The 15841-nt window shown below is 41.7% G+C and overlaps 1 protein-coding gene across 6 annotated transcripts in view; it reads right to left on the bottom strand.

The window, feature by feature from the left end:
* Positions 1-15841, bottom strand: part of VPS13C (vacuolar protein sorting 13 homolog C) — a 270747-nt gene that overhangs the window by 151034 nt on the left and 103872 nt on the right. For all 6 annotated transcript variants that reach the window (XR_014473471.1, XM_083183522.1, XM_083183524.1 and 3 more), the window contains 9 exons: positions 14824-14960; positions 9966-10092; positions 8306-8423; positions 7919-8054; positions 7494-7584; positions 5136-5296; positions 4875-5031; positions 1439-1518; positions 1198-1257 (listed from right to left, as the gene is read on the bottom strand). Coding sequence is in view for 5 of the 6 variants with exons in the window: in XM_083183522.1 (XP_083039648.1) it covers positions 1198-1257; positions 1439-1518; positions 4875-5031; positions 5136-5296; positions 7494-7584; positions 7919-8054; positions 8306-8423; positions 9966-10092; positions 14824-14960 (1067 nt within the window). In the remaining variant the exon portion in view is untranslated. The remainder of the gene's footprint in view (positions 1-1197; positions 1258-1438; positions 1519-4874; positions 5032-5135; positions 5297-7493; positions 7585-7918; positions 8055-8305; positions 8424-9965; positions 10093-14823; positions 14961-15841) is intronic.

The following is a 15841-nucleotide window of genomic DNA, read 5'->3' as shown; positions in this document are numbered from 1 at the left end:
TGGGCTCGGTGGCTCGCTGCGCTCGCATCACTTTCTATTCTCAACTCCACGCCGACGTGGATAGTGGGGGTATGAAAAGGTCGTAGGATGCGTACCGCCGCCGCGCTTCAGGTGGGCGTGGATAGTGGGATTTACAAGGTCGATAGCTGTTGCGTCGACTAGTGGCACTGAGTGTGGGTTTTAATAGTGTACTCCTTTTGCGTCTAAATTTAGATGTACCCCTACACCCAACTAAATCCAGACGCTTTAGCGTCTGGATTTAGATGCCCCAACACCTTAGCGGCTTGCAGGGAGCCTAGATTCAGACGCTTAAGCGTCTAAATCCAGACTCCCCGGCTTCTTAGCAGCCAGCAGGGGGCTGCCTGGATTCAGATGCTTTTGCGTCTGAATCCAGGCGCCCCCCCCTCCTTCTTAGCGGCTTGCAAGGCGTCTGGATTCAGACGGTTTTGCACCTAAATCCAGACGCCCCCCTCCTTCTTCCGGGCTTGCAGGGAGTGTGAATTCAGGCGCTTTAGCGCCTAGATCCAGACTGCAAGCCTTCTTAGCGGCTTGCAGGTAAGGCTGGATTCAGACGCTTTTGCGTCTGAATTTAGCGTGCACATGGGGGACACAGCGGTGTGCCAGGGTGTGTAGTTTAGAAGCCCCGGCACTTTAGCGTTGTTCCTCCACTTGCCCCCGTTGTCAGCGCTGCCTATATCACTGTGGAACTACAAGTACCACAGTGACCTGTCAGCGCCTGGGCAGCACGCTGCTGCCCGGCCGCTACGCTGTTAACGTAGCTGTCAATACAGCTACAGCGGCACAAGCACAGTCAGACAGAGCTAGAGCGGCACGCGCACAGTTAAACAGAGCCTCTGGCAGGCTGCCAAGTTTCTGTAACAGACTGTGCGCGCGGTGGCGCTGTGAAACTACACAAGTACCAATACTAATAATCTACTCCAGAAAAGGGATCTAATTTTTGTTAGACTAAATGATGGTGCCAGTGTACGTTCATCTTATTTGCTTGTTGATTCTTTGGGAAAATATAAAGAAACAAGTACAGTAACAAAATAATCATTTCTCTGGCTCCTTAGGCATCTTTCTGACACCTAAAGTACATGAATTCTGAAAAAATGTAGCATGTAAGAAGACTTAAAACATTTAACATTCACAATGAAGTTGTGAGCATCCATGGCAGCACAAGAATCAACACTATACCTTAATTGTTTGTTCTGTGTTCTCAAAAGTGGTTTGAAAATGAGGACCAAGTTTGTTAGCCTAAAGAGAAAAGAAAACAGTGCAAATGAATACGTCATCATGCCGATTCCCAACCCACTGAAGTGTTTGATGACTAACAAAAATATGTGATTGTAGGTGAATGCCGACGTGCTTGGAGCACCACTACAAAAGGCAAACAATTATGTTCTCAATTAAAAGATTATTATACTGTAGCTCTTACCTTAATATATTCCACTTTTAGAAGGTCCAGTCCAGGTTTATCTGAGGAGTTGATTAAATGTAGAGGTGGTTTGCGGGGACCTGTTAAAAAACGGATGTTGGGTCCATTGCTCAGTATTTTGATTTAGTAAACATATTATGTACTTATATCATTTATTTAAACATTATTGGTGTTTCACACACATCACATCACAAATGATTGCCTTTCAATTAAAAGCTACAGAAATGTCCTAAAGGCCCCCACACACTAGAACGATTTTTTGTCCGATTGTCCGATTTCCGACCGATCGTCCGATATATCGGCTGATTTTTAACAATAATCGGCAATAACCAGCCGATTAGCGATAAAAAAAACCTCGGTCGATATATGGGACGATCACTCGGAAATCGGACAATCGACCAAAAAAATTGCTCTAGTGTGTGGGGGCCTTTAGTTTATTTTGTGCACTTTGGTTTTGTTCCAACCATTAGGCCCTAAAATGTCACAATTATATAAACACATAATTGCCTGATTTTTTACAGATTTTATCAGAGAATGGATGTGAGCGATCCCTGAAAGCACATACAGATGGAGCCTTCCTCATTTAGTCTGTTAATTGGATTGAGTAATATGATTACTATGCTAATCCCCTACTGTATTGTTCTACTGTATGTATTTTATTGCTGCTGAGAACAATAGGATAGCCATGGCTAGCCATGATGAGCCACGACCTAAGGAACAAAGTTGACAGGGGCTCCAACTGTATCAGTCTAGTAGAATGGGAACTGCTCTAAAAGCCAGGTAAACAGAACGATGTGTGCACCCAGCAAGATCTTCCATGATGGGGATGCAAGAAATATGTGAAAGCACTGTTTGAGTAAAGATAATTAGATTCCTTAAAATATCAAATTCCAATAATGCAATAATGTTAAAACAATCTGTAGTCAATAAAAGAGTACAATGATATTGGTGTGAATCATTGGAAAACCCTTCTGATGAAAAAACCATGGTCTTAGGGCCGGCATTCTTAGGGACTACAATAGATTCTCTGTGCATCTTCAAAAGAAAAAAATGCTAGCTGTGCTCTATTATGATTTAGACACATCACATCACCAACATTGCTTACAGATCACCAATCATACCATTATTACTATGAGAGTGATTATAACTAGGGAGTGGCCGATCATGGAGACAGTGGACTCAAAGCAAGTGGTATCATCTGCAGCCACACCACACAGTGTAGCAAAGACTTTGACTCCCACCCAAATACAGCTCCCACAGCATGGCTCACAGATATCAAGCACTGGTGGGAAAGAAAACTCTCTATTTGGCATCATCTGTGGAATACCGTTGGATATTTCAATATACATTTCCATCTCAACACCTATAATACCCATGTCTAACGGGACCACTTTTAAGTCAGTTTGGATTACACTGGCTTTATTAAATCTATGCGAATACAAGCTTGAAACTACTATTTGTACTTGGCTTGATTATAAATGTCAGATTCTATTATACATCCAATGGTATTTTCTCTTTACATTAACATCTGTGAGCAGCACATTAACCATTTTAGTGCCAGTGTTTCTCACATTTGTCATAGAAGTTCAAATAAAAAATGTTATGTAAAAAAAAAAGATTATATTTTCTGTATAAGGTAAACAATACAGATCAGTATGATGAATAAAAAGGTTTGCTTGGCATTCAAAAGGTTAAGAGAACTATTACTACTATTATTACTCTATTAATTTCCCAAAAAGATAAACACCAATGTTTACACGGCACATATGAATTTCCTTATATTTAATGCTCGTTCTATTGTACTCTTATTGACTACAGATTGTTATGATTGTATTGCTTAATTGGTATAATGGTGATAATGATCAATCTAATTACTAATTACTAACAGTGCTCCCACTTCTTTCTTGCTTTCTCTTTTCCATAAGGGGCTGGACTGTCCCCTCTTGTTAAGCAGCTCTCCGAGTATTATTTGGTTGAGTGGCAGATAAGCGCCGGTATCTTTTTATCATACATATTCATATATGCCATGTCCACATAGTGAAATTGTCAACAATAGGGTTAGGTTAGGTTTACTGTACTGTAAACTGTAATAAGCAGATGGTCAACCTTAGGACCAAGTTGACCTTTCATCAGTGTTTTACATGTGGATCATCAACATGATTAATACATTGACATTATCAGAATCATCTTTATTGGCCAGGTATACTTGCGTATGCTTGGAATTTTTTGTGGTAACAGTGCAGCATCAATCAGGGAACACAAAGGGGGTGGGAAGAGAGGCATAAACATACATCACATACATTTCACATGTATCTAGAAAAGTTCGAGTTAGTATTTGGTATGTTCAATACGGTTTAGTTGGTGGACAGCTATTGGGAAGCCTTTTGTAGTTCTTGTCGTCTTTGCTGGGATGGACCTAAAACGTCTGCCTGACGGAAGGGGTTCAAACAGGTTGTGGCCAGGGTGTAGCTTGTCCGCCAAGATCTTTCCTGCACGCTTATTGACCCTGGCTAGGTATAGTTCTTGGACAGTGGGGAGCTCCGCCCCAATGATCTTTTCTGCCATCCTCACCACTCTTTGCAACTTTCGTCTGTCATTCTCGTTTGCTCCTCCGAACCAGATTGTGATCGAGGAGCAAAGGACAGACTCTACTATGGCAGTGTAGAAGATGAGCAGCAGCTCCTGCGGGATGTTGAATTTCTTGAGTTGCCTCAGGAAGAACAACCGCTGCTGAGCCTTCTTGACAGTTGTAATGATGTTGGGACCCCATTTGAGGTCACAGGAAATCTTTGTTCCTAGGAATTTGAAGGAGTCGACCCTTGACACTACTCTGTCAGACACAACCTAAAATACGTACTAAATCCAGTCCACAATAAATGTGGTTACATGGGTTCAACTACAGCATGGATGAGGTTATAAAGAAACATATGATTTAAAGAGTAATCCCTTTTTTGATTGAATCTTACATTAGATAGTGACCAAACAGTAGTTAGATTAACAATGGAAAATAAATAGAGACTCAAGATTAACTCTTTTTTTTTTTTGACAAAACATGAAGGAAATGTACTAAGCCTTGGAGAGTAGATATAAATACAGAACCAGCTAAAACAGCTGGATGGTTGGTTGGTAATTTGGAACAGATGTACTAAGCCAAGGAAAGTGATCAATTGGAGATACAGTAGATAAGTACCAATCAGCTCCTAAATATTTTTTTCAAACAGAACCTCTAACATGGATGTGTTGAACTCACTGGTTAATACTTTAGCTCTCTCCGCGTTCTCACTCTCCATGGCTTACTACATGTGCCATTAAGTTTGCATTTATTACTTTGTTGTTTAAAACTTATTACTGTATCTATTTTTTTCTCAATGGAAAAAAATTATCTCGTGTCCATAAAATAGATTTGTAAAAAGAATACATTAATTCTGTGTTCTACCTAGAATATCATAGTAATCCAGAGTAATCTTCTTCAAGTACGATACAGCGTTGAGATCATACGTGTTAACACAAGCTTCAGTCCCCAATTGCAGTATACTTAAGACCAGGATGGTAGTCTCCTGCTTCTCTTGTTGTTTAGTTAATTCTAATGTAACCTAGTGAAATAAAATGTCATGATGAGAAAACCAATCAAATACACCAATAAAGGACATGGTCAATGTATTATAAAGTATCTATGTATACCAAATGACCAACGTACTTCTTTTACTTCAAACTTCAGCTGAAGATCAGTCAGTTCCTCAAAGTTTCCATCTACTGCTGACCCAGCTTCATCTTTCACTGAAGTTTCTTTCTGGATGGGTTTGGTTTTTACAACTGATGATGCATCATCTCTTGTGTCAAAGAACTCTTCATCAGAATCTAAATGAAGTAAATAAGAACCTTAAGAGTATTTCCTGTGCGGAACAAAGACACCAACCAGTAAGTCTACGGACAGTGAATGTACCTACAGTAGATGCACCATTTTTGTATAGTGGTGCCGTAGCTTCTATAGAAATTACAACTCAAATGTCCCTTTTTTAATTTGGCAAACACTTCCTGGTGGTTCAGTTCAAAACTAGAAAGGAGGCATACAGTAAATTTAATTTGACTGGGGGGTATATTTGGATCTAATTACTAGCACTCATTTGTATTATCGGTTTAAACTACTGCTTAATGTAACAGATGTTGGAGACTTTGACAAAACAAAAGTGAGTAAATATTACCCAAGGAAAGGGCTTAACAGATACTAGCGTGGAATAAGCAGTATAGACCCAGCACAGTGTGCATCAACTGGAGTATCTGTCCTGTCCCTCACTAGTACTAAAAACTGAAATCACAGGTAGGTACATTGCTCCCACCTGGATGGGGAACATCTTCATATGCTACCAAAGCAGTCAGTTCTCACACAGAAGGTCAATTACAGTATGTGAGACTGTGCCTAACCTCTCTGCCTGTGCTATCTTGGTTATACTCAGGAATGTAAAGGCCTGACATGTGAAAAAGGGTCAACAGGGCGTTTCAGGGCTTTCTAAGTAACTAAGAGGAGCTGTGTACCAGGACTGCAGCAAAGATAGGAGGACATATCTGTATGTCATAAAGTGAATTGGGCATATTGTGTTGTATAATGTGTTTTGGCAGTCCTACAATGTGACAAACCATGACCTACAGCAGGCACGTCTAAACAGTGGCACTCCAGCTGTTATGAAACTACACATCCCATAATGCCTTGCCACAGTTTAAGCATTCCTTAATACCAAAAATGGGGCATTGCATGATGGGACTTGTAGTTTCACAACAGCTGGAGGGCCATAGTTTGGCCATGCCTGACACACAGCATTACTACAGTATTGTCCAGATAATAAACCAGGACACGATCATGTAGCAAAAAAATGAGCAGCTGTTGCATTGTGCACTCATCAAGGTGCCGCTGCATAGCTGCACACAATAACGATAAAATAGCACAGCGATTGACAGGAAGTGACCGTCTAGGGGTAGTAACCGTGTCAGTGGGGAGCAGTTGTTAAAACGCAGACATGTCATGGCCATTTTAGGAGCTGTATCTGATATCAGTGAAGAGCCCTAGTGTACTTAAAAATAGCACATTGTGTGACTATTGCCACGTGCAGTTTGCATAGCTATAGCCCTACTCGATTATTTGATCTTTCCTATTTTTATGTATAGGCTACATATGCAAAATGCTTACGCAATTGTCAATGAGTTGCAGTAGCACTGGAAGGAGTCTTAATTTCAGAATGGCTTCGTTTGATTATATCAGCAGCCACGTATCAGAGAAAATCGCACTTGCAGCTGCTTTAGTGTCCATGGGCCTTATTTTGGTTCATTCTTTCTGACAAAATCCTTCTTAGATGGACAAAACCATGTGCACTGCAGGGGGGCAGATGTAACATGTGCAGAGAGAATTAGATTTGGGTGAGTTATTTTGTTTCTGTGCAGGGAAAATACTGCCTGCTTTATTTTTACACTGCAATATAGATCTCACTTTGAAGTAAAACCCCACCCAAATCCAATTCTCTCTGCACAAGTAACACCTGCCCCACCTGCAGTGCACATGGTTTTGCCCATCTAAGAAGGATTTTGTCAGAAAGAATGAACCAAAATAAGGCCCCATGTCTGAGTCAGATCCACAGGCCACTTCAAAATGTTGCTATGGGACTCAGTTCTAGCTTAAACCAAAAAAGATGCTTAATGGTAGAAAACTCCCATGGAACATGATGTGCCAAGAGGGAAGGATAGGCATGACTGCAGTTAAGGTGTATTGAGGACATATATGTAAATATTTTGTCCACAAAAAAAAAAAAAACTTAATTGTTTTTTATTCTGATCTGTGGTATTACTTTTATTTCTACTACGTGTGTTTACGTTTACATTATTATTAGCATTAACAGAATTAATGTCATTTCATAACACATGCATATGCAGAACTGTAAATCGTATTAATGCCTTGAAGTTCCTTAAGAAACATAAAAAGGATGAATGACCATATAAAGTATTAGTACAGCTGTTTCCTAACATGAACAGAATGTACAAACACGTCATGTGCTTATCCACTGCTCACCAGAAGACTCTGCCTCCAATAGTAGTGACTTTCCAATCTCCCGTTTAAGGATTTTTTCAGGCCTTTCAGCTAAAATATGACTTGTATGAATCTGGACAAGCAGAAAGAGAAGATTGTTACTACACTTTACGTAATCTCAGGTTTAATGAAGTGTGAAATGCTAGAGATAAGTGCTGCTTTGTGAGCCCACGCAGATTAGCCCAAAGCACTCTATACATGCTTAATCCTCCTCCACACATTTACCATCACATGAATACCTATACACATTATGCACGCTAAGTGCAGTATTCATGCAGCTCATCAATGCTGACGTGGTGTTCACAACATTTGCCATGTGTGGAAATGATTTCAACACACACGAGAACAAAAAAGTCCATGTGTCACCATCCTGGAGGGAAGACACACTTCTCTTTAGACAAACTCACCATTTTGACCTTCGTAGTTGGGGTGTTGGCGTGCTGCTCAGGTAGGGGAATGCTATTAACAAGTTCAAATACTGCCTGTATTTTACGGTCGGATATCTTCATACGTAATAGTGGCAACTCACCAGACACCTTAAACCTACAGGAGACATGTGAGTGAGATACATACAGGCAGAAACTCGAAAAAAAACCAGGCAGTACAAAAAATAAATAAATTAATGAATATAAAGATAGTAATGCATATAGACATATTACATATCAAAAAATGCTCACACATTTCATAAGCTTGCAAGAACTCCAAAAATATAACTATAATAAAGTTTGTAGTACTTGCAGAAGTATTTGAAATGATGGTAATAATAAGGATGTACAGGGTTCCAGATTCTATACCTAGGCATTCGGCTGTCTCGTTCAACCATGGCCTTCTCCAATTGCACATCAATATCAAGAGGCTGCAAGATGTGAAGAGAGGAAGAGTCCAGGCCTCGTGCTGTCTTCCAGTCTTCTCCTGTAGCCAGGTGAAAGGAAAAATACAGGATTGAAAACATATTGGGAGAAATTTAGTAAGGCAAATACGTTTAAAAAATGTGTATTAAAAAATACTAATATTTTAGGCGTATTCGTATTTTTGGTACGTACTATGCCAAAAATATAACAACTCGTATTCATGGAACATTCATATTCATATTTACAAATATGAATGCATACACCATCGACGGAATATGAATAGGAATCACCATTCAAAACAATGGTGATTCCTAACTAAATGGCCGTATTAAAAATACCGCCAGCAATTAGCGGGATACGGCCGCTAATTGCCGGTAAAATACACCTGGAAAATACACCTCATTTTCCAGGCGTATTTGGCTTTAGCCTGAATGGATCAGTCAGATCCGTGCAGGCTAAAGCCAAATACGCCTGGAAAATGTGTCATATATATTGTAGTCCACACAAGTGGACACCGGTGATTACAAGATAACAAACAATATAAACTATAGGCTTATGCAGTACAGCTTATACATGAAAAGGAAACATTATTACAAAGAGTGCAAATGCAGGTATGGTTAACATGTAACAACTAACACATATAAGGATAACAATTACCATCAGAAGAAGCAGAGACCACGAACGGATAGGGATCCCCCAGGATCCTGGGAATGTGTTCTGATTAGATCACATCTGGGTGCAGCGGGAGTCTCGTCAGAGCATGCTTGTTCTTTGTTCTCGAGATGAGGGGGGGGCGCTGAGAACTTGTGCTAACTGGAATTATAGTCCTTTGTCTCTTTTTCACATTGGTTCATTAGATAACATAGGCTAGATATCTCTATGGTCATGTATAGTGATTGTTTCACTATACTGACCTTGCAACTGTTGACGGCAATTGTAACAAGTTAAATCAAAACTAGGTCTGGATTTACTCAGGGGGTTTCACACACATAGAAAGAAACAAGAGGGGACATATCATAAGAATAACCATTATCATAAGAATTAACCATTAATGTTTCACGTCCGTCCTTGGTAGTTACGTTTAAGCTACTAAGACGCAAATGGCGTACTTGAATTGCGTAGAGGGCGATCGTAATACCTTACTGGCGTAGAGGTGCAATTTCGTTTTCCACAATATAGATATATAGATTTATTTTTAAACAGCGTTGGGTCACCCCTCCCACGGCCATAACAAGCCCCAGGCTCAAAGAGCCAGTCCAGGTTTAAAAAAATCATGGACCAAATTAAATAGGGGTTCCCTGTATTTTTTAAACCAGCACAGGCGATGTGTCAGGGAGAGAAAGAGGTTAAAGATTAAGTTAGAGAGCGCATCAGGTAGAGAACGAGAGAGAGAGAGAGAGAGAGAGAGAGAGAGAGAAACTGTCAGAGAGAGAGAGAGGGAGTAAAGAGAAAGGATGCTTGGGGAAAGAGATGGGGAAAATTTCTTGGCACAAGTGCTTTGTTTCTGGTGTGTAAGGTTTCACCCACCCAGATTCTGTGCCCATACTTGTAATAAAGGAAAACTTAAATAACACAACATAATAAACATGTGTTTCTCCAGTACCTGGTCTTCCAAACAGCATTTGTACTTTTTTGATCTGAACATGAAACTTATCATACGCCTTATCCATCAGTTCCTCTAGGGATGAAGATCCAGCAGTTGGGTGAAAACCTTGATTAATGCTGCTGAGCTGGAAGACCAGAAAAAAAACTGGTTAGTGATGCACTTACTTCTCACACATGGTTTCACATCATTCTTTGGATATGTGAATCAGGCTTTGGATGGATTTCATAGATTTTGAGGAAGAAAGTGTTATGTACCACAGCAAATCCATTGAACTATATGGTGTGGTTTTATTTTGCATATTCCTCTGAAATCTGTATTTTACTGTGCAACCCCCAGCCACCCCCCCCCCCCCCCCCCTCCATCCATTCTTCGCTTTCTAACTTCACATGACATACCATAAAGCTGTGTAGCAGGCTGTGTGTGGCAGCCAAACAATGTATTTGGCAACTGCTTTGCAGCCTTTAACATCCTCTTTCTGTCCCCATAGAGACCATGCTTATTTGACAAAGAAAGTAATGAAAAGGATTTGTAGCAGAAATGCTACTGCTACAGTTGTGCCAAACAGCCCCCGTAGAAGCACCATGTCCCATGTAACGCCAGTGCTGGGCAATATTTTCACCTGAAAATGCATCCTAGTCGCTATACTAGGATACAGCAGGAGACTGCACGATTCATTTGATGTGACACTTGCATATTTTTGAAGTGCCATCATGAAGCGCCTGCCGTTTATTTCAAGGTTAAGTTCCCTTGTGCTTTGTGTGCAGACTCAGTCGCACACAGATCTACAAGTGCATCACATCAAACTACTCAGCAACATGTCCTGGTGAACCCTAGATGCATCACATTGTGATGAACACACATTTCAGCCAGAAAGTGTAAAAAATTTGCCTATCACTAACAAGGTCACACAGGGCAAGGTGTCTCGTGACACGTGGTGTATGAGGGCACGTTAGTCACTCTGTCAAACTCCACTGATTGAGGAGGGACAGGGAAGCAATAAAAAAGGAGTCACTACGACTGGCTACCAAAACTTGACAGATAAAGCAGTGGTCATATATTTGCAAAATAAACTAGGACTAAGTTATATTTTGCAAAATACAGCCCCCACAAAAAAAGTACATGAAAAGTGAACTCTTATAAAAATTTGCAGAACCAAAGCAGTTAATGACTGCTACTGTAAATTGCATGGTTGGATAACAATGTAAAGAACAAGGTCTACAAAATACTAAGATGCAAAGATTTTACTCTTCAGAATGCTTTTGGCAGGCTTAGGACAGGACTGAAATGAAATAATTTAAACACTGACGCAGAGATATCACGTAAAAGCCTGCTATCAGATGTCTGATTATTAATGTGTAGGGAATGAAACATATACTTTGGAAACATTTAATATAAAAGTACCAGTAAACCATATATGAAGTTAATTATTCCAGTAAATGCATGTTGGTATTAGCTTTACTTGAATAGATTTTAATAGGTTACTTAGAGACTATGAGGGCTGTTCATCACAACATGGGCAAAACCATGTGCACTGCAGCTGGGGCAGATGTAACATGTGCAGAGAGAGTTACATTTGGGCGGGGTGTGTTGAAACTGAAATTTAAATTGCAGTGTAAAAATAATGCGTCCAGTATTTACCCTGCACAGAAACAAAAACGCTCACATATCTAAAGGCCCCCATACACAACGCAATTTGGCCCCGATTTCACCCGATTCTGGAGGATTGGGCCGAGAAATCGGGTGAAATTGGACAAATTGCGTAGGGTATGACATCTGATCTGATCCGATGCGCGGTCCCGTGCGCATCGAATCAGATCCGGATGTCGGACGGTCTGCACATAAGATAAATAATGTGCAACCATCTGGGGGAGCAGCAGGAGCAGGCTGGGAGTGGGGACCGGTCCGGGGGGAGCGGCACGAGATGTAGCGGCAGGCAGGGAGCGGGGACAGCAGATGCAGAGCAGAGACCGGGGGCGCGGCGGGAGAATAGAAAGAAATCATATTCAAAAGACTGGGCGGCCGCTGATTGGCTGGGAACTCAGCCAATCAGCGGCCGGCCAGTCTTTTGAATAGGATGGATTCTATTCTCCTGCTACTCTGCGGTCCCCACGGCGAGCGGGAGAATAGAAACCATCCTGAGTTCCCAGCCAATCAGCGGCCACCCAGCCTTTTGAATAGGATTTCTTTCTACTCTCCCGCCGCGACCCCAGTCTCTCGCCCGAGTGTTTGGGGGCCTTTACTCTCTCTCTGCACATGTTACATCTGCCCCACCACCATATGATTTTGCCCATTTTGAGAACAAATTTTTACTGCGATCAGATATGAATAAGGGCCATAGTGTATGGGGGCCATTAGAATATATACAGGTGTGCTACCCTAATAAATGCAGCAGTGTCCTGTCTCCTGATGCAACTGTCTTTATTTACCATGGGCTTGTCATAAATAGTTTTTTTGCTTATTTATGTATTGTCAGGTGCTGCAAAACCGTTGCGGAACCATATTAATAAAAACGGTACTTGTTTCCTAGCACGGCCACACCGATTTACATCGGGGTGGTCGTGTCGGAAAAATCGCGTCGATCGCATCGCATGCGATTTGGTCGCATGCGATGCGATCGACGCGACCGACCCGATTTTTTGATTGAATGAAATGTAAATCGGGTCCCTGGGACCCGATTTTACATTGGATTCAATGTAAAATATTCCCAACCCCCCCAAATTTAACGGCGTAAACCCCACCCCACGATAGACCAGGGTTGCCGACTTTAAGATTCTCCTCTCCGGGAGAAGCCCGGAGAGGAGAGTTTCACCAGCCGCTCAGGGGGCGGGGCTTACGAGTGACATCACTAAGCCCCGCCCCATGCTGGTAAAACAAGGAATTAACAGATTTCCGTGGAGGGGGCGGGGCTAAAATGACGCGATTGTGTCGTTTTAGCTCCGCCCCCTCCTCTGAGCCCCGAGGATTGCGGCATTTTAATGCCGCGATCCGGGGGACAGCGGGGGTCCCCCCTGAATCCGGGAGGGTTGCCCACCCTTCCGGGGGGCCGGGAGGGGGTCCCGATTTTCGGGAGACTCCCGGAAATTCCGGGAGGGTCGGCAACCCTGCGATAGACGCCAACCCGAAGCGTGGCGAGCGCAGCGAGCCCGCGAGGGGCGGCGGTGCGCGTCCTCCGACCTTTTCATTCCCCTACTATCCACGTCGGCGTGGAGTTGAGAATAGAATAGTGTGGCGAGCGCAGCGAGCCACCGAGCCCGAAGCGTGGCGAGCGCAGCGAGCCCCGCGAGGGGACGCGTATACCTGTGAAGTTATACGCGTCCGCTCGCCACGCTTCGGGCTCGGTGGCTCGCTGCGCTCGCCACACTATTCTATTCTCAACTCCACGCCGACGTGGATAGTAGGGGAATGAAAAGGTCGGAGGACGCGCACCGCCGCCCCTCGCGGGCTCGCTGCGCTCGCCACGCTTCGGGTTGGCGTCTATCGTGGGGTGATGACGGGGACATCTATAATGTGAAATGGGTCATATTGGCCCATTTCACATTTTTCACATTTTCTCACGATTTCAATGTTAAAAAATATTTTAACATTGAAGCCTATGGAAAAATCGGGGGCATCGCGTCGGTCGCGTCGGGACCAATGTTAATGGTCCCGACCGACGCGATGCCCCCGATATTTTACCTTTCCCGACACGATCCTCACGATTTCAATGTTAAAATATTTTTTAACATTGAAGCCTATGGAAAAATCGGGGGCATCGCGTTGGTCGCGTCGGGACCAATGTTAATGGTCCCGACCGACGCGATGCCCCCGATATTGTGCCTTAGCCGGCAAAATGGACCTGATTTCAAAGGAAATCGGGTCCATCGTGTGGATCGTGTACCTTAACTTAAAAGGTACACGATCCACAAGATTGTGGCCGTGCTAGGAAACAAGTACCATAAAAACAATAATAATCATTATTTAAAAGTATAAACATCGATCCAAGCTCCACATAAACTGTAACCGGGACTTGGCCAGAAATCATTCCAGCTACTGCAGACTTCTGGGCTACACAGTGTAACCTGAATTCATATGAATTTAGCAGGAATCATTAGATTATAGACCCTCCTCTGGACTAGACTATTAGATATGGGGGGGGGGGGGGGGGGGGGAGAGATATACTGTAGAGGTCACACAATTCCCATTACACCACTAGGGAGACTTTAATTTGGTTATATATTTAGGCTATTGTTTCCTGAACACTTTATTGATGGATTTAAATTCTTATAGCACCAGACATGATCTATGACCCGAAAACTACAACTGCTGCAGTCAGCTAGAAATACAAAATAAAGTGATTCTACAATGCCTGTATGCCAGAGATTATCTGAACCTGCCAACAGCGGCTATAGCTAAAGAGAACAACCCACAATGCACTGAGCATTGAACAGTATTGTGGAATAGCTAAAGTATAATACAAATAAAATAAGATATTAAGATGTCATTTACCCCTCTATCCTGTAATAAAATATTTTCTTGCATCCGTATTGAAGACCAGCACACATTGCCTTCAAAACACTCCAAATCCAAAAATAGCAATACATGGATTTTGTGCTCCCATAACCTAAAGACATCAAGGGCATGAGAGACACCACGATAAACAAGGTAAGAGTATTCTAAATTTGTCACCTGCCATATTCTATTTTTAGGGCAGTGGGAAGGTTATTTAATTCATATGTGCCACCACTGAGTATGCGTCATTGTTGAAGAAAGGAATTATGTTATTTTTATCAAATGCTGACATTTGAAACCGCACTCACTCTCTCTGGCAAAAATATTAACTAAATTAGAAACACACACACAAAACCGTTAACCTTACCTGAAAGCTACCAAAATCTACAATGATGAGATCAGTCTTGTTGTGATAGAAGCCAGACTTTGGAAGCAACAAGTAAGATGGCTGAAGATTTATCCGTAAGTCAAGTGCTTTCCGAGTTTCAATAATGTGAGAGAGTCCTTCAGAAATCAAAACAAAATTAGGTAGAAGTGGTTATTGCAGGTCCATAATACACATCTTGTACATAACTTTTCATAGAAAAGTTATAGAAAACTCAAGAGAAAAAAAGGTTTCATTTAATAATCATTGAAAATAAAACTGCAAAGTCTCATCGGAGATAAAGGGAGCTTTCAAATTATCCACCTGAACCCTGCAGGTAAACCCCAGAGGCAAGATTTATTCTTGCACACTGAAGTGTTTCAAGGAGAAATCCGCATTAATCTATACATATGGCAAAACTGTACGGGTTTGGTTTGTTCATAGAAAAACAAATCTGAAATGCTTCTGTTTGTTCCAACATCACGCAAAAACTGCTGAATGGATTTGGATTGTGTTTTAACTATTGTATAGCTTTAGGACCTACAAAGAAACTCCGGTATGTATTATGTCAATGTGACATCAGGGAGAGAAGCAGAAAAGGAAATACAGGAACAGACATCCACGTGAGCAAAGACACAAAGAAAAATGCTAGTATTTTATATTTTACTACTTGTCTTATGCTGCAACGTATTTAAAAAACAACTGTACGACACCTACAATAAAAGTTGCCTAAACTAAAAGAGCTTCTCATCATTCTATCACTGCCATAGTTACGTTAATGTATGGGAAATTAACATAATGCAAATTAATTACAAGTTGCTAATTAACCCAAATGTTTCCATTTTATTGTCTATACAGTATGCAGTAGCCAAATAATATTGTCACATCTGTTTCAATTAGTAACACCAAGCTGACTACTAGTGTGGCCAATACATTAAATAGGCAATGCCATACCAGCATGTTAAAAGAACATTGGGGCAGATGTACAGTATTAAGCATTAACAAGAGATAAATGCAAGGG

This window comes from Crinia signifera, chromosome 4, assembly GCF_055691185.1.
Source record: "Crinia signifera chromosome 4, ASM5569118v1, whole genome shotgun sequence".
Lineage (NCBI taxonomy): Eukaryota > Metazoa > Chordata > Amphibia > Anura > Myobatrachidae > Crinia > Crinia signifera.
The sequence above is the reverse complement of the archived record's forward strand: the minus strand, read 5'-3'. Positions and strand labels throughout refer to the sequence as shown.